This window comes from Leptosomus discolor, chromosome 2, assembly GCF_034619465.1.
Source record: "Leptosomus discolor isolate bLepDis1 chromosome 2, bLepDis1.hap2, whole genome shotgun sequence".
Lineage (NCBI taxonomy): Eukaryota > Metazoa > Chordata > Aves > Leptosomiformes > Leptosomidae > Leptosomus > Leptosomus discolor.
In genome coordinates, this window is record NC_141392.1 from 17,837,077 (window position 1) to 17,861,760 (window position 24,684).

General features: G+C 50.6%; 1 protein-coding gene across 2 annotated transcripts in view; it reads left to right on the forward strand.

Moving 5' to 3' along the window:
• Positions 1 to 24,684, forward strand: part of LOC104349772 (polypeptide N-acetylgalactosaminyltransferase 14) — a 137,048-nt gene that overhangs the window by 37,316 nt on the left and 75,048 nt on the right. Inside the window, exon 1 of one of the 2 annotated variants that reach the window (XM_086460668.1) lies at positions 2,147 to 2,275. The exons of the other annotated variant lie outside the window; for it this stretch is intronic. Within the exon in view, the coding sequence (XP_086316794.1) occupies positions 2,147 to 2,275 (129 nt within the window). Of the gene's footprint in view, positions 1 to 2,146; positions 2,276 to 24,684 lie in introns of those variants that run through there. 2 annotated transcript variants of the gene reach the window in all.

The following is a 24,684-nucleotide window of genomic DNA, read 5'->3' on the forward strand; positions in this document are numbered from 1 at the left end:
GTATTACAGCAGCCAAGATCGCTTTGTCCAGCCAGGAAAACTCCAGCACCTACTTTTTACTTATGGCAAGATGATCTTTTTTGGTCAGAAAGCCATTCCTGCTCCAAAGGGGTTAAAGGGAGGTATGTGAGAGGCAGGAACCAGCCCATGCCAATAGCTAGGGTGGGCATAAGGTGATGGGAGGACTATAAGCCCTGTGAAAAGGCACAACTGATGTGTCTCAGCTGCTGAAAGTTGCACAGGTGCTTCACCTTATCTTGCAGGAGAAAGCATAAAGCGACAGTTTGGGCAAGACAGCAACACCTGCATCCACTTGTGGGTCCCCCGCTAGGTTGGGCAGAGCTGTCTCATGGTGTCAGAGCTGCAGTGTGGTAGTCTTAGCTGCCCCAAGCAGATGCCTGAGGAAGGTTAACTGGCATGACAAATGATGTGCACCATAGGAAGAGGTGGCATTTTCAGACTGGCACGGGCTTCCCACGTGATGGTGGGCTGGTGGCTCACCAGGGCTTTCTGCTCTCTTCCCACCCAGTTAGTTCTGCTCCTGCTTGGCTACGCTGCCACCGCTGCTGTTGTAAAACAAGATCAACCTAAGCCTGCCTGCTGGACCCAGATTTCATCGTTCTGGTAAAGGCGTTTCAAAGTCAGATGGCCTTAAAACAAAGAGAGAGAAATATCCCTTTTTGTGGATGCTAATGAAATTTTTATCTGGGCATCTTTCTGTGAATGTTGAGCCTGAGAAGCATGGATTATGTTAGGGGAGAAGGGCTTACTGAGCCCTGGAAATAAATCAGAGGAGGACAGAGAATGAAGATCACAAATGATAAATTAGCAAGTGACAGAAAACAACTGCAGGAAATAATAAAACCAGGAGGAGTGTGTGGGAAATGCATAGGAGAGGTTGTTTACAACATGTGCATTGGACTTTCCAGCATTTGACATCTTATCTTCAATTCATTCCATATGTTACTTTATGCATGGATTCCTGTTTTTATGGGGTTTGTTCTATAGTTTTTGTACTAACGTGAATGACTTGCATCTGCTCCAATATTTAATTTATTCTCTGATGTCTTCTGCAAGGGATCGCTCAGCTCGTGCAATACTTGTCAGCAGCAGGATCAGAAAAGCAGCAAGTTGGGCAGGTGAGCAGGGACAGCTGGGTGAGGTAGCTCTTTTCGGGAGTCCCACTCTGTTGTGTTTGGGTTTTTTTCCCTTAGCACTGTCTGTAATTCCCACTTTGGCTGCCCTGTGTGGACAGGCTTGCAGTGCTGGGGCTGTGTGTGGGGCCAGCAGGGAATATCCCACGGGACAACGATAACGGCTGAGGGCCATCCCCCCAGGACCATGGCCCAGCACTGAGCTGCTGCCGGCATACCAACAGCTGATGATTATGATTTTATTTTTTAAGTGCTCTTGACAGCTCCGAAGACTCGCATCTTCTCTTCCAAATCCAGTAATTAAATTCCACCTACCTGAATTCCCCCTGCTGTTTCAATTGGGTAAATTAATCTTCCCGTCATGTCTGAGCCTCCTCTGTGTGCTGGTGAACGGTGGCCTCCCCTCGCCCTGGAGTTGGACGAGGACCGGGATGGGGACCGGGACCGGCCCGGGCCAACTTGGCCGCGGCGCTGCCCGGCCCCGCGCACCCCCTCGCGCTCGGCTCGGGGGCGCTGGGAAGTGGCCTGGACCCACGCACGGGGCGTGGGAGGGGAGAGAGATGGGCGTCCCCGCTTACACACACCCCCACCCCCCCAACCGGTGTGGTCACTGTCCCCGTCCCGGGGCGGTCCCCGGCAGAGCGGGCAGGGCAGCGGCGCGTCCCCGCAGCCTCCCCCAGCGGGCCCGGGGTGCCAGCCGGGCTGTCTGCGCGCAGCACCTTCCCTCGGCGAGCGGGCCCGGCTCCAGCCCCCCCACCCCCCCCCCCTCCTCCCGGCGCCTCCTCCTCCTCCTCCCTCCTCCCCTCCCCTCCCCTCCCCTCCCCTGCGGAGCACGCACAGCCCGGGACTCGCATCGCCGGCTCCGAGACGGGCGGGCGAGACCCTGCTCCCTGCCCAGCCCCGCTCCCGCTGCTCCCGGAGGCGCCCACCGCCCTCCTCTACCCCCCTCCCCGGCCCTTCATCCCCCTCAACCGGACTTTTCCCTCCCGAGGATGAGGCGGCCGACGCGGCGGCTGGCGCTGTCTCTGCTGGGGGTGCTCTGGCTCGCCGCCCTCCTCCTCTTCTTCTTCGGGGCGAGGAGGAAGTTGGAGGCGGCGGGAGCCGAGGGGCGCACGCCGGAGGTAAGGAGGGGGCGGCGGGGCCAGGGACGCCCCGGCGGGACAGAGGCGAGGTGCAGCCGGCGGGCAGGGCGCCCCGCCGCCCGGGGAACGAGTTCCCGGCGGTTTTCGGGACCCCCACCCCACCGCACTTCCCTTAAAGTTTTGCACCGGCTCTGTGCCTGTGGGGAGGGTCAGACCTTTTCCTTGCACCCTCCGCCCGGTCGCCGTGCCCCCTCCTCCGCACGGTCTCCGGCGGCGACAGTCCCAGCCGCGCCCCCCCGTCCCCGCCTCGCTTCACCGGGGGCTGCAGCCGTCGGGGCTCCCCGAACCGCGGGTGCCGGCGGTACCAGCCCCCTGCCCCGCCGCCAACTTCGAGCATCCTTCGCTTCGGGCCCTGGGTCCCCGGGGAGCGCGGAGACCGGCGCGCCCCGGGAAGACGAAGCGCGTGGTTTGTGTCACGCGTGGGGGACGGGCGGCCTGGCCCGGGGAGGGGGGGTGGCCGGGGGACTCCTTCCCCCTGTGGGTCACCCAGCGTTCCGAGCCCTCTCCTAAACAAGAAGGGCTCGATCTTGTCCCCTGGCCGAAACGAGAGGGGAGCAGGCGGAGAGCGTTCGGGTGGCCTGTGGTCGAGGCACATGGGCTGGCAGAGCTGCAGGTGCATCAGCCGGGTTAAATCCCTGGGGCTTTTGATTAATGCGTGTGTCTGCAGACGGGGCGCAGGTAGGAGAGTTGCCCTTTGGGTCTCAGCCTGGGTGGAAGAGGGTGCGTTTGCAAATGGGCATTTCTGTGTCATGTCAAGTACCCGGAGTGACAGCACGGGAGAGATGCGAAGAGCATCCCACGCGACACCGGGAGCGAAACCGAGTGGATTCACTGCCCAAATGCTGTGAAAAGCAGGGGAGCTGCGAGCAGCTTCCTTTGAACGAGGTCCCACGTCCTCTCCTCTCTAACGGCCGAGAGCAGCCTGAGCTTAGCCGAGGGTTCACTTTCTGTGGATTAGATGCTGCTTTTAGTTATACTGTTGTAAATCTTGAATAAATTAATTGGGGTTAGAGCCCAGGTACTGAAGATCTGCTGAGATTAAGGGTTATGGTGGCAGAGGAAGGGGGCAAGCCCTTGGCTGCACTAAGCTAAGCGTTTGGCCTGTGACATGTGGCAACTATATGTGTTGGCCAGGTCTTTGGAGAGTCTCATATATGTCACCTCTGCAACTGAATTAACAACCTGATTGGAAAAAGAAAGTCAGAACTCATAAAGCTTACTTTGATTTTTTCATCCTGAGGAATTATTGGTTTTCCATGTTTTTTAAATAAAAATGATTGAGGACTTTTTTTCAGGCTTTCAGAAATCTTTCAATTCTAGCAGAGGGGAATGAATCTATGCAATTTCAGGCCCCCAAATAAATAATTATATATACGTTTATTTATTTATTTAAGCGGGGGAAGGCAATAAGTCACTGAAAACAGAGTTAGAAGACAAGTGCTTTCTTAACCATAACTATACTTTGGTGTCAATAGGTTTCTATCAGAACTGCGTTCTTAAAAATTGCAAAATAAGACCTCCCCTGTTTGACATGAGCTCCTGTATTCTCCTTGAAATGAACCTTGCTTGTCACTTAGCCCCTGCTGCAGCTGAATTGCTGCAGTTTTGCAGCCCATGTTGACTCTCTGTTCTCGTTCGAGGCTCCCTCCACCCCAGGGTGCAGGTGGTTGGTGCTGTTGGGGGCTGGGCTGGGTTCCCACAGCTGGCAAAGTGAACTTCTCCTGTCACACAGGATCAGGCCCCAAGTTTTGGAGCTGCAACTGCCAAGTTGCCATAACTCCAGCAATTTGACTGCTAAAATTGCCTTTCCTTCATTTCTTCTGAATTTTCCATCAAAACAGTTGCATCCCCTTGAGATCCATAGAGTGCAGGTTCTTTTTTTTTTTTTATATGCATTACATTTTTTGGCTTTGGAAACTGCTTTTGAGCAGCATGAATTATAAGCTGGTTGTGAGTGCAGGGACATAGTGTCACTTCAGTTAACCCCTCTGAACGGCTGCAGAGCTGACTGGGGTACCAGCAGCAGGGATGCTGCAGTCCAGAGAGGAGCCTGGTGATGCGTCCGGTTCCCCTGGCCAGTGGGACCAGCTGGTGGTGATGAAAACATAAGCAGTTAGAGTTGTCCTCCCAAATTCCTTGAGAAAAAGTGGAGGCTGTAGGTTGCTAACAGCAGTGCAAACTTTGTAACATGGCTATGGTGGAGTAACGGAGCAAAGCCACATCAACTTTCCTGCCAGCATTTTCCAATGAGCTTTTTTTTTAACTCCCCTCCCTTTCTGCCTTCTCTCTCTCAGTCGAGCTTTATTTCTGCAGCCATATGCACACCATATATCATGCCTCATGTGGATTTAACCTTTAGACCCTTCTAGTTAGGCTCCAGCTGGTGATGCCTCCTCCTGCCCGTGCCTGTCTCCCGGCAGGGCTCATGGCACGTGTCTGATACTGGAAGGCTGTGGTGCCCGAGCTCGCTGGCTGGCTGCAGTGCATTGGTGACTTGCCAAGGGCCGGCAGCAGAGCTACTGCTCACGGTGCCGCCATCCTCAGCTGCACAGAGGGCTTGCCTGTCCATCACTGTTATTTTGGTCTGCACCCCCCCTCACCCTTTACCCCCAATCCTGTGCCAGATCCTGTGCTCAGCTTCCCAAAGGAAGGCTTGTGATGTTTTTCCTACAGCTTGGGCTTGGCAAGGTCTCTATGGAGCAGGTCCTTGGTGTGAGCGGTCCACCATGGTCTTTGAGTCCTGCCTACCCCTGAAACACGCTGACACGGCTTCTTGTGGTGCCAGTGGAGCAGTGGAGGTGGCTATTTGGGGCAGGTCTGATGGTGGTAGCTGAGCTTTGCCGAGCTGCTTTGCCCAAAAAGGTAGGCGCAGCTGTTTGTTGTAATTAACTTGGCTTCAACTCCCCCCCCCCCCTTTTTTTTTTCCTGTTTTCCGCCATGATCCCATCTCTGTGGATCTCTTGCCAGTCCTTGTTCCACTCAATCCCTGTCACCTCCTTTACTCCTCCTCCCTGCTGCTTGCAGCCACTGGTGCATGCTGGGGCGGCCAGAGCAGGCTGAGGCTGGATTTTAGGGTGTGGGATGCCCTCCTGGCTGTGGGGTGTAGTAACCTTGCAGGGCTGGTAGAGTGTGGAAGAAAATAACTCACTCCATTGAGGACTGTGAAGCTGTTCCCAGGACAACTTCCCTGGTCCCTCCGGTGCTGTTATTAGTGCTATCATTTGAGGTTTGGGTTGGTGTTTTTCTTTTCCAAAGGCCAGATCAAGCCCTGTTAATGCAGTAAGCAAAACTTGCCCTTGCCCTTTCCCTGCCCTTTATGAAGTCCTGTAAACTGGCTGAGAAGAGGAGCTGTAGCAGTGTGCCTGCCTCTGCCGGGGTGCGTTGTCCGGACGGGTGCCTGGTTAGCAGCCACATGCTCAGCCTACCCGAAAGCTGAGTCTGATGGATGAGGGTGTAAGGACGTGGGGCTGGTTGGAGTTATGGATCAGCTGGGACTCCTCGATGCCTCCTGCCCTCCTTCCCTTTTGGCAGAGGGTTTCGAAATCCTTTGCAAGCATTAATTCCAGCCTGTCTCCCTGCCGTGGCAGTTTTCCGCCTGGATAAACTGGGACCCGGAGAGGTTAATTGAACTTTGTATCCTTCTGGCTCACATTGTCTCCAGAGGAACTGGAGTTGCTCAACCCTCTTGGAAAATCAAGGAGCTGATGACCCACCTGATGTCACACAGGGAGGTGACATTGGGGCTTGGCATGTCATCCTGTAATCCACGGCCCTGTGCTACCACACAGCATCTCCCCTGCCTCCCTCTGATCCGGCCCTTTGCTTTGGGAAGGGGGGGTGAACAACAGATAAATTAATAACTTAATTACATTAAGAAATAATGAGAGGAACTGATACGCGGGATTAATTACAAGCAAATTCCCAAATTGATTTGTGAGGAGTACGTGTAGCTGGCTCTGCAGCGATGTTTTGCTAGTGTGCCGGTGCCTGTGCCCTGTGCCAGGCTGCAGCCATGCGGCCCTGGGGGATGCTGACGAGGGAGCAGGAGAGGAATAGGTGACAACCCCTTGGTCACCTCATCTCCTCCGCCTGATGAATGCACATCAGACCAAAGCGGGGAGCTGGCTGCATAGCAGAGCCCTGCAGCAGTGAGGGGCTGGCGGAGGGTCTGGGCTTTGATGCTTGGGGCCAGCAGTGCATGCAGGAGGGACAGGAAGATGTTTTTTGTTGGGTTTGGGGGTTTTATTTCTTTTCATTCCCTCCTGTATGCTGGCTTGCTCCCTCTGATGAATGGCTGAAGCACAGCTGACAGCCTCTGGAGGGAAAGCAGGTCTGTTGTGGGCTGGATTGCAGGAGAAAAGCTATGGAGGAAAAGTTCCTTTTATTAAAAAAAGTGACCTGATATACTTGACTTGTACTAGTGTTTGCAGTGCAACAGCTCCTTTCCAAGTATGTTCAAATGCAGTTGGGGGTGGCTCCGGGGAGATGATGAGAGGCTCAGCACCCTCGTTGCCTGCTCATAGAGCTCTGGGGTGCTCAGCACCCTGCAGGATAGGACCTCGATGTGAAGGGACACTTGCCAGCTTTGCGCTTGTGTGCCTCGCACCAGTCTGTGCTTCCTTCTGCATCATCGCCATCTAGAAAGCCTCAGCACCTGGAGCTCAGCTGACAGTCTCCAGATACTAAATTCCTGTCAGTTTTTCAGCAGCAGAGCCACTTAACAGATTAAAATAACTGTGTATCTTGCAAAAATTCAGATCTTAACAATTAAGGGACTGAAGTGGCAAAGCTGTCAGGAGCAAAAAGGCAGAGCATTGAATACCAGGGAAGCTCATGTTGGCTGGGGGCTTGGCATGGTTAGGTCCAGGATAGGAGAGAAGAAGAAACTTCTGTCATGCTTTGCTGGTGAAATCCCACCCTGAAATCTCTAGGAGCAAACCCAGGCTTTCTAGGATGTCCAAAACCTTGCTGGTGCAGGAAGTGAGGTGGAATCTAGTTGCTCTCTCCTGCTGGTGTATTTAGTGAGGGATGTGGAAATAGAAAACCATGCCCAAGCCATCCTTATCTTTGGGACCAAATGGGACAGGTCTGGTGCATCAATGGGTGCCAGCACTCGCCTTCCTTCTGGTGGGCTTGGGAAGGAGGTTTTCCCAGCACAGCCACCTCCTTGTACAAATACCTGTGTCCTCGTAGAGCAGGAGCGAGGTGAGAAGTCCTGTGAAAGTCAGGACTCTCTCCCCTCGGCTACTGCAACGAAGAGTAGCTGTGGACAAAAGGTGAGCAGCCTGCCTCGTACGTCTCAATTAATCTGCCTACTGCACATCAGGGCGCTCTCTGAGATACCTGTGAAACAATAAGCAGTCAATGAAAACCCTGTTAATTTTTCACTGGTAATTGCAATGAATGAATTTTACCCCCATTACATTCTGGTAGAGCTCCGTGTTGCAGCTGTGACTGATGGAGGCATAAATATTGATTGAACGAGACCTGTTTGCTTTGCAAAATGGTGAGCATCGGGATGGCCAGGCACCTTTCCTAGTGTGGTGCTTTTAAAAAAAAAACATCGGGAGAGGATTCAAGTATTCTTCTACTTTGCTGGTAAGACACTAAATAAATTTCTATGCAGCTGGTATGTGTCTTGTTGGCAAGAGGTGTTGAGCACCAGAACAAGAAAAATACTTTTTACTCTGCTTTTGAAGGATAGAAGGAGCTGGGAAAGTTCTGCTGCAGTGCTCTGAAGGGGTGTCAGAGGTGGTGGCGCTCCCAGGGTGAGCTGGGCTCGGGAGTGTTGTGGTTTCTCTTGTAATCTGCTTCTCCTGGCAAGGGCCCTGTGGAGCACCCTGTACACTGCCAGTGGGATCGCTCTGGGCTGCAGTGTCCCTTCCTGGCTGGCATGGCATGGCGGTGTCCCCTCGGCAGGGAAGGGCCCAAGGCCTTGCCCCTGCAGCTGGGTTTTTAGGAGGTCTCAGGTCTGGTTTATGGCCCTGAGCCCTTGGTGACCCTTAGGGGGAGGCTTGATAAAAAGAAAGTCCTGCTTTTGAGCAGGGAGGTCTCAGAAATCAACACTTTGTCTGGATGCTGAGGCATCATAGACACAGCATGTATGTTGTGAAGTGTCTCCGTGCTTGAGAAAGATGCTGACTGTCAGGGAAGGTGTTTCTTCCTATTTATCCTTTCACCACCTCAGAGATGTACAGAGGTGGATTATTTACTCAAAACCCCGGGCTGCATTCTCCTCCTTGCTCTTCCTTTCTGTAATAAGAGAATGTCACCCTGATTTAGTCTGATGTGCTCATGGCCCAGGGCTTGTCTTGGCTGGGTTTGCTTCCTCTTGCTCTGCTGAGATGTCTCTTAACCCTGGCTCTGCAGCATGATCCATGCCTCCCCACGGGCAGGGGGACTTGGCACACGGGGTGGCTGCAGGGTAAGGACTGTAAATGGCTGTGCCTGGGGAAGGCAGGTCTGTGGAGCATTTTATGGTACTGGGACTGGAGTTTTTCTTTCCTTCCCGGAATTGAGAGGTTGGTTGTAGGTGTAGAGACCAGGGCAGAGCACACAGGGCATACTCTGCCGAGCTGCTGTGGTTTAGCAGATGTGATCTGGGCAAGCACAGACACTGCAAGGGCAGCTCTGGGAGAGGCAGCTTTGCAAATAGCACCATCTTAAAAGCCTGCATAAGCTTGGGTGTGGCATTATTGTCCCAGGCTGGCGAAGTCCTAGGTAGCTGAATATAGGGTTTGAGCAGAGGTGTTGTGATCTGAGTGTTTTTCTTAGATCCGTGGACGTGCGTGTCCCATATGCCCAGCCCATGGGATGGCAGATTAGTACATTTGGGTGCTCTGGTCTCTCTGCTGGTTGAAAAAACAAGCTTGGGAGAAGCTGTGGAAATGCAAAAGCAACCTGCTGCAGCTGGGAGAGAGAAACACAGTTACAACCATTTCCCTTCCGTGAGGGCAGCCCAGCATTTGGTGCAATAAAACCAATTACAGGGAATGTATCTGCAGAGAAAGCAAAAGTAGGATCTGTTTAAGAAAGACATTTGCGTGAAGGGGTAATTACGTGTAGCCTAATGACAAAGGGTGCAGCGGATTGACTATTAATTGGAGTAGCGTGAGCTGGAGATTGCTGGCGTTAGCTGTGTGTTTCTTGCTGGCTTCCTCCTGTTTAAAGAAGGAAGGGGTGAGGAAGAGCAGATGATGGGGGGTGGGGGGTGGGGGGGTGGGGTGGTTGCTCTCAATCCACTTTTCCGTGCAATGAAAAAGCCATTTTCCCCCCCTTTCTTGCACAGCGAAATGTTCAGATTTTGCCAGCGACACTTAGCACAGTTGCTTACTAAGCTGCAATTAAATTGATTTCCCACACTCTTTCCCCTTTTTGGTTCCAAAATCACAGCAGGAGTCAGCGTTACAGGAAGAGTGAGCCAACGAGGAGATCTTGGGGCCCCATCTTCTGCTTGTCTAAATCAGTGTTGCAGAACTCTTCCTATGTATTTCCGTAGGAGCTGGGGAAGGTGGGCTCCCTAGATATAGGCTCTCCCTTATAGCTGGTGGGGAGGGCAGCCCTGGGTTGGGCTGGATCAGTCTATAGGGTACCTGGGAAGCCACCTGCTGTGGGATGGGCGTCGGGTGTCCCGGAGGAGCTGGGGCTCTGGGTGCCCATGGCACAAAGTTGCTGGGAGGAGGAGGATTTCTCATCGTTAACATGTGCCTTCGGAAAATGATCAGTGGTGACAGGTTCAGCAGGAGTTCACCACTTTATTTACAGAGGCAGCACTAGCAGTACCAATGGTTTATCTTCAATCCCGCTGTTTGGAAGCTCCCTATGAGTCTTAATTAACCCTTACTGCAGCTCTGACGGAGCAAGAGAGATGTGGTGGCCTTTCGCATGTCACAGAGGAGCATTTCGGGAAGGGACAATGTGCTGGTTTCACTTCTCTATGGGGAGACGCTCGCTGGGTTGGGGACTGTCCCAGCCAGAAGTCATGCAGAGGCATTTGGGGGGGCCTTGTGTCCCCCACCAAACCCTGTCTTGCCGCACATAGGCAGAAACTAGTGATGATTTACTGCAAAGCAGCTTGAGCTCTGGCTTTGTGATATTATTTGGAGAAGCAAGTGAGCTAATGATTGCATCTCGTCTCGGAAAGGACTGCGGGAGGTGTGGTGCCAGAAGAGAATTGATTCAGAAGCAAAACAGGTTCATTTTCTAGCTGAAAGACAAGGGAAAGGTAATTTTTTTTTTTTTTTTTAAATTCTATTTTTTCTCCCCGGCTGTCTCAAGTGCAACTGCAGGTTTGTCTTTCCCTCCTTGGTTTTCTAGTGGAAACGCCAACAATAAACCTGATTGCAAAGTGATACGAGGAGAATAGGGTTCATGTGGTGCAAAAACAAACGAGCTCTGAAATCACCTTCTATTCTCTAAACATTATTTGCGGAGCCAAGGAAATTGAGACGGATTTTTTTTTTTTTTTTTTTTGAAGCCACTGAAGGAATAAGTCTAAAGGATGTAATTTGGCCCAAGGAAGGAGAGCAAGGCTGCTTTGTCCTGTCTTTCTAAATAGCTTTGCCTGCATTTAGACACACACCATTTCCTCCTCAAGGACCACTGTTGGCATCCGCTGGTTACAAACACACCTCATAACACATTATGGAGGCACATGGCTTGCAAATAAGACACGAATATGTTCAGTGGTGCGGGCCTTGGTTGCAGCCCCCCTGGGCCGGGGGGAGTTCGTGCACATCTTTTCTTTCTTGTGCATTGAATTTTTAGTTGCTTCTTGTCAGGTGAGATGGAGAAAAGATGGGAGAGAGGAGTTACAGGTGCAAGCAGCCTAGTTTTCATTGGCTTGGGACAGTTCTTTTTATTAAACTTTGATTTTTAAAAAAATAATTCTTTTTTTAAAGCTTTTTTGCTCTGAGTCAGGGTAATCTGCTTTACCCAGTGGGTTAATTCAGGGTCCTTCAGGGTGGAATAATATCCTCTATATCCTTTGGGATCTGCCTCGGGGGATGTTTGGCATGCAGCCCCTTTGCACTTCGACCTCACCCAGCCAAAACTCAGGGAAGGTGTTTGGTTTTTCCAGTGGGAAGACACAGGGGGGGCTGCTGGAGCTGCTGTTTAGGATCTGAGCTGGGAGGGAAGCTGTTGTGTTCCATGGTCCTGCCTTTTGGCAAGAGCGGAGCTGGACAGGGAGGGAGCAGGGAAGAGCCGTGGCTTTTATAATGCTCGTTGCATTTTCCCAGTGCAATAATACGGTGTCATTTGGAGAGAGAGAGAGAGACTCAAACATGCATTAACCAGCCATCTGCTGCTGCGACTGGGATCGAAAGGGATGAATATCTCTGTAACGCTCAGAGTTAAACCCTGTATGGTGTGTAGGCTGCATACGGTGTGCTCCTTGTGGTGTTGCAAAACGCTCCATGAAGAGCTCGCCCATCCTGCCCTCCCATCCCGCAGGAAGATCTCTGGTTTAAGTCTCTGGAGAAAAGAAAGAACCACGCACTGTGTGGCCCTTAGGGGAGGGTGTGCTCAGCCCAGCAGTGCCCTAGCGGTCCTGTCTGCTGGCCATGGTGTGGTAGGAGCTGATTTTGGGGTGGAGGAAGCAACAAGTGTTGCGTGGGGCCAGCCAGCACCAGCTGTACCTGCCCTGCTGACATGGCATGGAGTGAGGGAGGGATGGACGGACCAGCTTGCTGTGGCGGAGGGATGGCACATGTCTTGGGAAGCTGTTAGCAGTGATTCTGCTGTGGGGTTGAAATTCTGGGAAGCAAGAAGGAAAATCAATTTGCCTTTTTTTCTCAAGTTTTGAAGTTTTTTGCTGTATAATTAAGTACCCACAAAAATAGTGTTCTGGGTGTTTGGAAACCAAGACTGAGATTTTAAAGCAGAGCGTGCTGCTGTACGCATCACCACTTTAATTTAGCCCCTTGAAATGGGTGTAGTTTGAGTCCTTCCCAATGCGATGAGGTACAAGAGTACCTGCACAGCGTGCTGGATGGCCTCTGCTCCTTTTTCAAGTAACTGTTTTGTTTTATTCCTTACGGCTCCCTGCTGACCCTGGAGCCCATAGATGGAGGACAATGTTGCGCATTTCCACACAGACTTTTCTGTTGTGCTTGATGCTCTGGCAGCCGAGGGCTTCACAAGCAGTAATAATTGTATTTGCATAGCTTCTGGATAAATAAGAATGTACATCCCCCTTGCAGAGGTGAAACATGAAGGCTAGAAACATTGCTAGAAATGGTAAGATCAAGCCTACAGACAGCCTGAAATCTGCTGAGACTTCAGCTGCTGCGGTCATAGGAAGTGTCAAGGATCTGTGCAAAACCAGGCTTTGCAAAGGCTTTTCACTTTGCCTGGTTTGGTGGGATTCTGAGGGGGAAAAGTGAAATACCTGAGCCCATTAGAGAGGCTGTCATCTGCTTGATTTGAAGTCCCAGCCCCAGAGCTTGGAGAAGGAAGAACATCTCAAAACAGAGGTCACCAGGATTTCGTAATGTGACCAAAATAACTTTTTTTCTTCCCTGGTTTTGTTATTTGAAAGAGAGTTTGGTTCTCCCTGCCCAACCCTCAATCCCCCTGCAGCAGGAAACCAGCCTGGACATTTTTGAGTGAAATGGCTGAAATTTGAAGTTAGACTTGCAAGTGGCAAAAAAAAGAGAGTTGGATGATGGGAAGAGTGCTACATTGATGGTCCCCGCTGCTGCTGGTGACATGGCCTCCATTTCTGTGCACAGATACGGATGTATCTCCTCAACAGGGACTCCTGGATGTACCCGCGCACTCAACACAACGTTTCCGAAATCAAACATAAAATACAAACACAATCTACCTGCAAGATGAGTGTGCACTCCGGCAGGCATCCCAGCGCTGGGGAAAGTTGTTCAGATGTTTTTCTTCACCTGAGGCATCGTGGGGCTTGGAGAGGAGAGGAGACCTTGCCTTCTAGAGGCAATGTCAGCAGAGGAAAGTCAGCTCCAATTTGGCCTTTGCAAGCAGAAGCTCTGCTAGTGTGTGTGAGGCAGAAGGAAAACGTGTCAGCACTCGAGGGCACTGGCTGCTGGGAGGTGAAGTGCGGTCAACCCTCCCCAACAGGCATGAGTGGCGTTCTGCAAAACAGGATTTCTTTGTTCTCGCTCCTTTGTTGCATCTTTTGGAGAGGTCCTGCTGCTGGCACCAAGGCCAAATGCTGATGCTGGATGCGTCCCAGAAGTGAAGAACATCTCTGCTATTTAACCAAACCCTTGTGCATCTGCTGTTTAACCAGAGCGTTGTACTTAGACAGTACTTGTAGAACTGGTGCAGAAACTAGTATAAAGGTACTTGCTGTAGGTGGAGCAACACATGCAGGTCCAGCACAGGGGTTTGTGATAGCTGGAAATGAGCTAATTAAATAAAGTGTAATTTTTACCTTTTAATCTCAGTGATGCCCACATGTGGGCACCTGTATTTGGGATAAAAGCTTATTCTGCTTCAAATAGGTTTGTATCAATATAAGCTGAATAATTAAAGGTGTGAATGAAAGGCCAGGTAGTTATTTCCCTTCCCTCTGGTGCACAGGCTGTGCTGAGATAACTGGGGAGGTGGGAGCACCCCACAGTACAGGCAGTAGTCCAGCTGAAACCTGCCTGCACCATCTCACAGCCAAACAATTCTGGATTTTTTGTGTGTAAATATCAACTGGGATCAACTAATTTTTGATGCAGATCTGGTATTAACACCAGTTTGGGCATTAGCACCAGCTGTACTTATGGCCTGGGGCAAGCCAGCATCTCTCTTTCTGAATGCAGCCTTGAGTCTCAAGGTGTTCTCCCCATCTTCAGGCAGAACTAGCAGCCATTACTGTATCTGAAAGATAAAGCAGATGAATTCCCACTTTTTTTCCGTATTTCCAGACTATGTCTTTCAAGTCCGTAAGCCAGGAGTGGCTGTATTTTGCAGGCGTTTTGCCCAGTAGGCTGCAATAGATATCTGGCCATTTCTGCATCAAAATCATGGGAAACTTTTCAGAATAATATTAATTGAATAAAAGAGTAAAAACTTGAAGTGTAAAAGCTGGGGATCTTTTTCCTTTGAGAATGGACTAACGCTTGACCTGAAAAGTATGATACATCTCCAGTTCTGAGGTGCAGTTCAAACTCGTGCCATGCTCAGGATTTCTTTTCTTCCCCACCCCCCATAATCCTTTACCCAGTGCCTCAAACACAGGAACAGGAGATTAGTTTGCTGAAGGTCTTAATTTTTACTCCATATTACAGGGACCCAAATTCCACATGGGTCCAGCTTTTGCTGAAGGAGTCTTTAAAGCCACCCAGTTCATCCCAGCACATGCTTAAGGGCTTTTGCCGCATGGGATTTGGTTTCAAGAGAACGTACTGGGAAGGCAACCCTTGCTTTTCTGTGAGTGGAGCTGATTTCAGATGCCGTAAGGAGCATGGTGAAGTTTGATAACCCAGCAGCGTGGTTTAGTGTCTTCCCTCGTGCTGCCTGGCTGTGCTCTTGCAAGGAGCCACAGTGTGATTACAAGGGCTGTTAAATGCCCTTAATATTCATGCTGTTAGACACAGCATTACTCCTGCGGGCTCTGCTGTCTGCTGCTGTTTGCTATAACATCGCACTGGTGATTAAATCACCGATGCTGCATTGAATAGCATGTGAAGCCCCTCCAGCCAGGAGATTCAAAGGCAAAGTTAAATCCCTTCCGTTTGCCCACCTCCTTTTTTCTCTGTCTCTTAAGTAACAACATTTTTTTAAGCAAAGAAAACCTAGAGAGAACGGTTCAGAGCCTTGAAATGAAATGGGAAATGAGCCCCTAGCACATTCTCTCCTAGTTAGGAGAACAGGGCATAGATGCTGCGAGGGAAAGGAGCTGGGGGAGATCAGGGGATGTGTGTGTGATGCCGCGCTGCTGTACACGCTGCTTCTCCTCGTACTCTTTTCAAACATGGATGGGAAAAGCAGCGTGCTGAGTAATATATGTGTGTATATGTATGTGTATATACTGATACGTACTTGGTAGTGCAGCAAATGGGTGAGCGGCAGCAGGCATGGGGAGGCTTTTGGAGCTGAAGCCAGCAGCTGCTTATTGTGAAAGAGCCCCATTCCGTCCTAATCTCTTCTGGGTGCTGGGGGGAAGCTGCTCCCTGTTGGGTTTTTCTCTATGGATCGGTTGGCCTTGGGTTTGGGGAGTGTCCATTCCCTGCCATGCCCATGCCATCATCCTAGCTCCTGAGTTTCCTTGGCTGGTGCTGGGATGCAGCCATTTCCTTGTCAAAGCCTCGTCACTCCCATGCAGCCTTGGTCGCTGCAGAGGGGGCTTTACCCTGCCAGATATTTTAGGGAAAAAAGCCAAAAGCAGTTTCTTGGTACTTTGCTTCACTTGTTCGGCTGCTCCCCATTCCTTTCGGTCCCCCGAGGCTGTGTCCTCTCTCCCCTGCCTGCTTCCCTGCTCAACTGCATGTATCACAAGCAGGTGGCTTTTCTTGGAGGTGTCCCAGTGCTTCCCATTGTGCCCCAAAATGTGCAGCATCCATCTGGCCCTTAAAGACTTGAATTTTGCTTGTGGGGCCATTGGCTTTGAAAGGCCTGTGGGCATCTGGGAGAGGGATGCTGAGCTGAACATACTTGTCCGTGGGGAAATGTTGGGGGCTTTTCCAAGGCTGGTTCCCAGAGGCACCGCAGTGGCCTCAACAGCCCCTCTTTGCTGTGCCAGCATTGCCAGTGAGAAGGCTGGCACCTCCACAAATTGCTTGTTTCCGTGGCTTGCTTTCACGGGATTTCAGTGAGAAGAGTCCTGATGGGGTGGCCATTAACGAAGCTGTCGGTTAATAGCTCCCCCGTCGGTTTCAGTTAGAGAGAGCGGCATGGCCAGGATGCCTGGCTGGGCTCCGGCAGGAGGCTTTGCTCAGGGTTCACTGAGCCTCCATTGATTTTTGATCTTGTCACGCTGTTCATTAGGAGAGGGAGAGCCAACTAGGTGCTTAGTAGAAATACTCCAGGTCGATCCTGATGGAGAAGGTTTCTCTGCTGCCTGGTTAGAGGGGGACAAAAAATCATCTTGCCCAAATCTCCTTTGCTCCTAGAGTGCTCGGTCTCAAACCTCTCACCTTCCAGGGGTGACTGGCAGGACATCTGTCCATCTGTCCCGACATTGCCACGTCCTCTCAGATTTGCTGCAATGAGAATGAATGAAATTGTGCTGTTGGTGCTCTTGGTTTGTGGCATGATTTTCTGCCCCGTCGCTCCCTCTTGTCCTTCCAGGCTCCTGCAGCTGGGTCCCTGTTGCGTGTTGGGCTTGATGCATCCCTTTTTCACGCAGCTCATGCCAGAGCTGCACTGATCGAGGCAGTAAATCAGCTTGCCGGTGCTGTGGAGATGAATGATCACTGTAATGTTAACTGAGGGGAACAGATAAAAAAAATAAAAATAAAGGGGAGGGGGGGGAGGAAAAATTGGGAAGGAAATACTGTACTCAACAATGGGTGGGCTATGAAATGAAATATCTACCTCAGCCAAGGCCCCTCCACACAACAGCATGGTCCTAACGATGACTCGAGGTGCTGCAATGGGACCTGCTGGGGAAGGAAACGGGGTTCCCATGTGTGCAGAGCTGCACTGGCACCCCACCTCCCCCCATGCTTGCTGACAGCAGCTAATGGATGGCAGAGATAAAGATGAAAGCCGATATCCGCAGCCTGGGCTGAGGTGTGGGACTGACTAGGGGCACCAAATGGAGCTAAATCATAGGCCAGTTTGTAGTCTTGCTATCTACAGCTGCAGGGAAGGTTTGAGCTGAGAAATTATTGTTTGAATGTCTTTGCAGCTCTTCAGGTTGCACCCTCTCCATTTGCTGCCTGCCTTTGCTGTGTTTCCTTTTCTGGTTTTTTTTTTTTTTTTTAATTTTAAAGTGCTTTCCTGCTGGTGAAAGCTGACAGCCCCCAAGGCTTAAGTCTTCTACAGATTTTGGCAGGTGGTGGTGGTTTCTGGGTCCCTGGGCTTCCCGGACTGTGTCTCTCAGCCCTGGTCCGTGCTTTGGGGATGGAGAAGGGTATTTGGAGCTGAGCCGGTGGCATCACCACCAGTGGGTAATTATCCACTCAGAGCTGCATGGAGCCCGGCAGCTCCCCGTGGGCTGCAAACCAGATGTTGGGTGGCAGTGATTTAAAGCCTGTGTCATCTGGAGACAAATCGGTGATAATGATGCTCTTTTTTATAGACAGGGACTTCAAGGCAAGGGAAGATTTAATGGGGAGATGCTTTATAAAATTAGCTACTTAGTTAAGTTTCATGAAATCTTAGCCAAATTAACCAAAACTGAGCTAAATTTGGCTAAAATAATTGGAGAATTGTCATTCTTGATGGGGAAAAAGCAGAAATCAGAGGGGAAGGTGAAGAGTTAGTAACACTGATGAAGTTATAACACTGGTTGGTAGTTCAGGAGCGTGTCCCCACCTTGAGTATGTTGCTGAGTTTTAGGCATCTTACTGGGATGGGTCCCAAGTTGGAAGAAATTAAGATGGATGATGAAAAGTTATCTGCAGGGAGAGAGGCATTTCAACAGTGGACTTCGCTGCTGCCAGGCTTCTGTGGCGTTCAGCACTTGATGGCTGGCAGCAGGAGGATTTGACACCTGCGTGGCCATCCTCAGCCACAGCTTTTGTAAGAGGAGGAAAAAGAGATGGCAAAAAAAAAGTCTTGTGGCTCAGGATGGTCTCTTGCTGGCAAAAAGTTGGGGAAAAGCATCACTTGCAAGGGAATTCCACGTAGCTAACCAGTGCAGGGAGGCTTGCGTCTTCCTGGCCGGTGTCAGAGGCAAGGTGTCTGGTCAGATTGTTCGGGAATGATTTGTTTTCTGCAGTTGGGTGTGGAGAAAAAAAAAACGCTATTGTAGTCCCATGCCCTTGGAAGTGAAATGTGAGGAAGGAGAGATGAAGAAAAGCCTCTGTGGCTGAAGGAGGAGGTGAAAGAGGGTAAGGTGAAATTCAATTCTGTGAGCCTGGCCGTTGGCCAGGAGTCTGTGGTGAACTTCTGCCATGTGCCTCGGAATCTGTCACGACCGGGAGCACTTAGGAGCTATTTTTTCCTACAGCAGAGCTACATCTTTCTGGAGATGTTAAGCTGCCAGAGACAAGACGGATCATTGCAGATGTACAAAGGGCTTGGATGTATGTTTTTCCCTTTATCCCAATTTATGTTTGAGATAGTTGTAAGCCCCATGGAAGATTGTTCCTGGTAGAGGATTTGGTGATGTGCTAGCAGCTTTCTGCCTTTTGGCTTTTCCCAGAGGCAGTCCCAGTGGACTAACCAAGGAGCGTCAGTGTTATTGGCCAGCAGTGGCAAAGCCAGTCTGTGGGGTCACCATCTCCTCCTCTGCTGAGGAAAGCTGGGGAGCTGATGTCCTCTGTGGATCAGGAGGGTCCAAAGACTGATTTTGTGGACCATGTGTGTCTGACCTGGCTCTTATCTGCCCATCTGTTTTCAGCCCTCGGAGCCAGCAGAGCTGTTGCATCTGAGCGGTACCAGTGAAATCAGTCAGGTGGGCTGATGCCAGGGGAAGCCATGTGGCATCATCTCTGCCTGCAGCAGGGGGGATGGGGACCACAAAAGGGGAATTAAGGCTAACCCTAGAGCCTGCACCGCTGGGAGGGGAGAAGGGGATGCAGAGCTGGTTCAGTGCAGGGGTTGCCCGACACTGCCACCTTGCTTCTGGGGCAGGAATTATTGCGGTGCTTTCAGGGAAATGGTCTTGGAAGAAATATCCCTGTGGAGGCAGAAATCTGAATAATCTCTCAGTTTGCAAGCTGCTCTGATAAACTTTCGTTTTCAGAAGCAAGAAACAGGCCATGCAGTCTTTTTGTTTCCTCCAAAAAGACCTGATCCCCAACCTACCCCTCCTGCTGTCAACACAGTAGGTAGGGAGAGGAGGAAATATTTCTTTTTTTTCATTCACTTTCATTAAATATTTTATTGAGAAATGTTCACCTTGGCCTGCCCAAAAACACTCAGTTTTAGTTAGTGAATTTATGAGGGTTTCTCCTGCCTAGAAACCCTCCACTGACAGCAGTCCCCCTGCCGGCAGGGCAGATCCCAGCATTGCAGCTTTCTTGGAGTCCCTAGGGACGAGCCCCGGCAGCATTTTGCCATCAGCAGTGGTCTTTTGCGGGTGCAGTGCCTGCCCTGGAAGGGGTGGGGATGCTGCTGGACGATGGCACATTGTTTCTGTTCAATAGCTCCTGTGTTGGGCGTGGGGCTTGGTGTCCCATCCTAACCTTGACCTTGGTTTCCCCCTGCGGCTCCTGTGTGCCCATCAGGAACACAGCGTGGTTGGGGCAGCTTTCACGAGCCAGCGTCACTCTTTTAGGTTTGCGGGTGATAACGAGCCGCGATGTGAAATAGCAGTTTCTTTTAAAGTAGTCTTCTCTACAAAAATCCCCTTGAATTTAATGCAGACTTAGAAAAGTTGCTCCTGAAATTTTTATGCCAGCATATAGATATCCATAAAAGAGCCATCCCATAAATGGGACAGAAAGGAAACCATTCATTTTAGCGTCTGCACATTTATGGATTGATTTTTATAGAATCCTTTTAGTTTCACTGCCAGTAAATGGCATGAGGACTCTATTTCAAACCAGACAATGTGGTGGTATAGAGGTGGACATTAAATATCATCCTACCTGTTGCAGTTCAGCTATAGTTCCTGCTTGTGTCTGAGCAGAATATAATTGCAGAGGCCAGGAATGCCAAGTCGATCTCCTTCCAACTCTTTGGTTAATAATCATTAGGAACCAAGAAAACATAAGAGGCTGGCATTGCACTGTTTCAACAATGCCTGTTAAATAATCTGATCATTTTTGTGCCATGCTTACTTAAAAGCAAAGAAATACTCTCCTGTAGCTGTGACTTGGTGCACTGCACTGCCAAAACTGAGATGCCACAAAGCAGGGAATTTAAATAGGGAGGGGGAAAAAATGGAAATTACATTAATACCATGTTTTCATTCGTAATAACCTGAGACACTAGTAATGACACTGGAAGGCAAACTATCCTCAGCCCAAGGAGACATGACTATTTATGAAACCATCTGGCTGTCAGCTGCTCAAACACCGTATGAAGGTGAAGTGTAAACGGCCGCTGCATCACATCGCTATGCCAGCTGTGGTCAGGCTGGGACCAGGCCGGCAGCAGCCCTCTGGACAGGGAGAGGATGCTCCATCCTCCACCTGGCAGGGGTGGAGGCAAAACATTTCCAGAAATTGTCTGCATTATGAGGAGTAGCAGTCTGCCGTTTGAGGGGCAGGGTGTTTCACTGTATGTAACTTGTTTATTTAGGAAGAGCTTTATAAATCATTGCTTTCTCAGTTTTGGCACTGCAGTGCTTTGATTTTTTGTTGATGGGAGGGTTTTACTTTTCAGTTTCAGTTCCAGCTACATTTGGTTTGCAGAATGTGGGGACATTGCAATTAAAACCAAAACCAAGCTGCACATATTGAAGCGAGGCAGGAAAAGCAGCAGGCTAACACTTTCAGTATGACTAGGTTTTCTAAGGGTTGCTTTTACAGCCTGGGGAAGAGCGGGCAAGTTTGATGCTTCAGATTGAATATGGCTACCCTGGGAGCTGAGGGAGTGCTTTAGGGGGCACCTGTAGTGGCTAGTGTGCCTTGAGGTGCAGAGTGGCATCCCGATGCTTCACCCCCCCCCGGAGGGGACCTCCTGATGCCACCCAGCATCACCTCCTCTTCCCCGTGGTCATGCTGCAAGTGTGTTACATTATGGATGCATTGAAGGGGTCATCAATAGTGCTGGTGACTCCGGTAGGGCTGCAGAGCCCATTGTGAGCAACAGGCATCGCTCACAACTGAGGAAGACTCAAGCCCATTCATAAAATAATTGCAAACCGTTAACCACAACCCTGTTAGTAACTGCTTGTATTTGTCCTTGCCGCTTGGGTTGCGCCTTTTGTGGCCTGGCAGCCCTAGGCATGTACTTCTGTCTTCCATCCCTGTAAAGCTGATGCTGGGATAAATACAAAGACAGTGGTCTGACGGAGATTAGGAATATTTTGGATCCATTTCAATTATTTTGCCGTAGCGATATAATCCTCCTCTCCGCAACTTCCAGCAGCACTGGTAGAGAACAGAAGAGAAGAGAAAGTGCCCAGGTCTCAAGACAGAGGGGAGTGTGACACGGTGAGCAGGGGACCCTGCTTAGCCACGTGCATGTCTCCTGCCTCCTGCTTGGGAGAAGCAAATCTGTGATGCTTTACCAGACTGTTTAGAAAAGGCAAAATAATAAGGAAGTCACACACACACACACACACATATATATATATATGTATGTGTGTTTTCCTATATGTAGGTTTTCTGTAGCTGAGAGGGAGGGAAGTTGTTGCCAAGATCAGTGGTATAGCCTCAGATGTTTTTTAGAGAGCTGATGCTGCTGGTTTTCGGCCTCCTGATCACAGATACAGAAATGTGTCTTAAAGTCATTCCTCCTGTTTCACCTCTGTGGGCTGCCCAGGTCACCCCTGCGTCAAGGCTGACCTCGTTGCAGTGGAAGGTCTGAGAATCTCATTCCAGAAAGAGAAGACGGTCTTTTTTGGGGGTGGGTGGAAGAAATGAGAGGGATGTTAATAAAAGAGCCTGTCTCCAAGATTATCCTCTCCCTGGCTCTTAGCCTAATGCTCGCATCCTTTGTCCACTGCACCTTGCAGGCTGTGGAACTAGAAACATGTCGGGGTGGACAGTGATGCCTGAGCGACAGCCTCGATGTTCCCCCAGCCACGGCCACAGCTGCCAGCAGAGCCTTGCCATGACTTTTCCTGATTTAATATTGGGGAATAGTTTCTGGGAGCGAAGGAGCACATGGCGCTGTTGTTCTTGGGCAGCCTCAGGCTTCCCAGCCAGTCTGAGCAAGGAGCTTCCCTGCTCTGCCTGGGGACTGGTAAAAGCCTTGGTAAGCCAGATCAGCACTGAGCGATCAAAAGCGGTGCAGACGCTTTGAGCTTGCCCTTTTTGCCACATGTAATTTATGAGTGTGGCAGAGGCTGCGAGCAGTGTTTGGGGGGGGGTTAGTGCCAGGGGCACCTTTAAATCGCAGGGCTTGGCTCCTGGCAATAGCAGGATCTGGCCATAACATCTGTAGCCTGAATTTCAGCCTGTCCCAAGGTTTTTGAGTCTATTTGGAGCTGGGATTTTTAATGTTTTTTGAGCTTGAATTGGACTGTACCTGAATGACTGCCACATATACCCGCAGCTCTGGGAGAGCCCAGTGGTTGGGCTAAGAGCTTATAGCACATTCCCGGTGGGTTTATATCCCACAGAGAGTTTCTTGCTGCTGTGAGCAAAGCAGTCACTGTCTCTGAACTTTAGCTGCCCCATCAAGACATGGAGAAGGGATGGAGAGCCCTGGGTGAAGCTGAGCCGTGCCCCTAGGGCATGGGACAGTGGCCAAAGGTTGCTCCTTGAACCAGCCCTGTGGCTCTGCACTTCCCAGTGGTGGGAAATATGGCCCAGGAGCGCGGCAAACGCTCACTTTGCCACCTGTTTCACCCACTCTGAGGATGAAAAGCAGCTTGGTAGCTCCTCATGTAAGGCTTGTAATGAAAATTGTGCACAAAGCAGGGCTAAAATCCCATTTCTTTTGCCCTTTAATTATTTAATTTATTTTCTATATTTAACAGGCTTGCTCTTCGTGAGTCAACTGAATTTTCTGTAATATTTTTTGCTCAAATATTTATCCGTGTTGGCGGAGAGAACATTTTAAAATGAGCCTCATGGAGCTCACCCTAGATGCCCTAGTGTCTTCTAGCTTCTCCTGCTATTGAGCTGGAGCGGTTACTCACTTCACATTTCCCACTTGTTTTCCCTGTTGCTTCCAATACAGATAAAATGTTAAATTGAAACACAAAGAAGAATTTCAATTTTATTCCTTATGTTCACCACTCTTGTCTCAGAAAGTAATGGGCCGGTGGTCTTAGCCTAGTGCTGGTGGCAGAGCTCTGCTCCGGTAGCGCTGGCTACACATTCCCGTTTGGCATCGCTGGTGCTGAGCAGGGGGTGAGGGTTAAACAGTAAAGCGAGCCTGCCAGAGCTCAGCTGTGGCACTGGAAATAGCAGAGCCCCAGACAAATGCCTTGTGGTTTTGTTTCCCATGTCAGTGTGGAAGAGCATCTTGTCCTGATGTACCTTGCTCCCGCAACCCCACTGCCTTTTAGCAGCCTGGACTCATTTTTTAGAATAATGAGGTTTTTGCTCCTTGTCTTTTTGTAGATATTTAAGTAGCAAGGCAGAAGCCAGGACTCTTGAGCAGCCTCTCCCAAGTTACTTGTGTTTGGGTTTTACCGTGCTGCTGGTGGAGGTGAGTGATGCTCGGGGAGTGCAGCCAGCCCTATAGCAAGCACTGAGGGCTGGAGCATGGTGGGCAGGTCGGTTGTGCTGCTGGGGAACCATGGGTGGTCAGGGGGTGAGGGCAAGCAGGGTGCGGCTGCATGAATCCCTGGTGAATCCTGCCTGCTGTTTGCTCCCTGATGTCTTGGAGAGGTAGGGTGCAGAGGTGGGGACACAGGGTGATTGAGGCTTTGGGATGGCTTCTCTGCAGAAAGTAGGCTTGGGCTGCTTAGCCTGGGATCAGAAGGAGGAAGGTTGTGTTGAAGATCTGGAAGATCATTAATGTCAGAGAAAGGGTGGATAGGAAATAACTCCGTCTCTTCCCAGACAAAAGCTGGGGTCATCAAAAGAAGCTGTCAGGGGCAGGTTCAGTGCAGATGGATGCAGGGTGTTTGTGGGGCCCCCTGCAACAGCATCTTCTGGCTGCTGAAACCCTGCGTGGCTTCAGCAGTGACTGGACAGATGCATGGGAAAAAGTCTCATACAGATGTTAAACAAGAAGATGGGAGTGTACTGGCAGCAGCAGCGTGCTCGGAAGAGGTGTCCCTGTGCTCACTCGCCTGTAGTTTTCCCAGGTCTTTGCTGTCGAGACTCCCATCAGGGATGGAGTATTTAGGCAGTTGTGAACCAACACCACTACCTTTCTGAGCAGCCCGTCTGTGTGTGGCTGTCACCCTGCTCCTCAGGGGCCAGATTTCCTGCTCCACGCCCTCAGTGCATCCCCAGGGCAGCTCTAGCAGTTCAGCTTGGAGGCACTTTGCAGGGGGAGGGTGTGTAGATGAGCAGGAAAAACATGGCATACATGTATATATATGCGTATACACCAATACCTTTAATTTACCACGTCCCTGTAAGGAAACTGGGCTGTGGAAAGCTGGGGCTGGATGTGGGAATGAGCAGTTTGGCAGGGAGGGAGCCATGGGTGCACTGGTTCTTTCCACTGGGGTGCAGAGGGAAGTCTGCTGCAGGGCTGTATGGGGAATGAAACCCTCATCCTTCCCCCCCCTA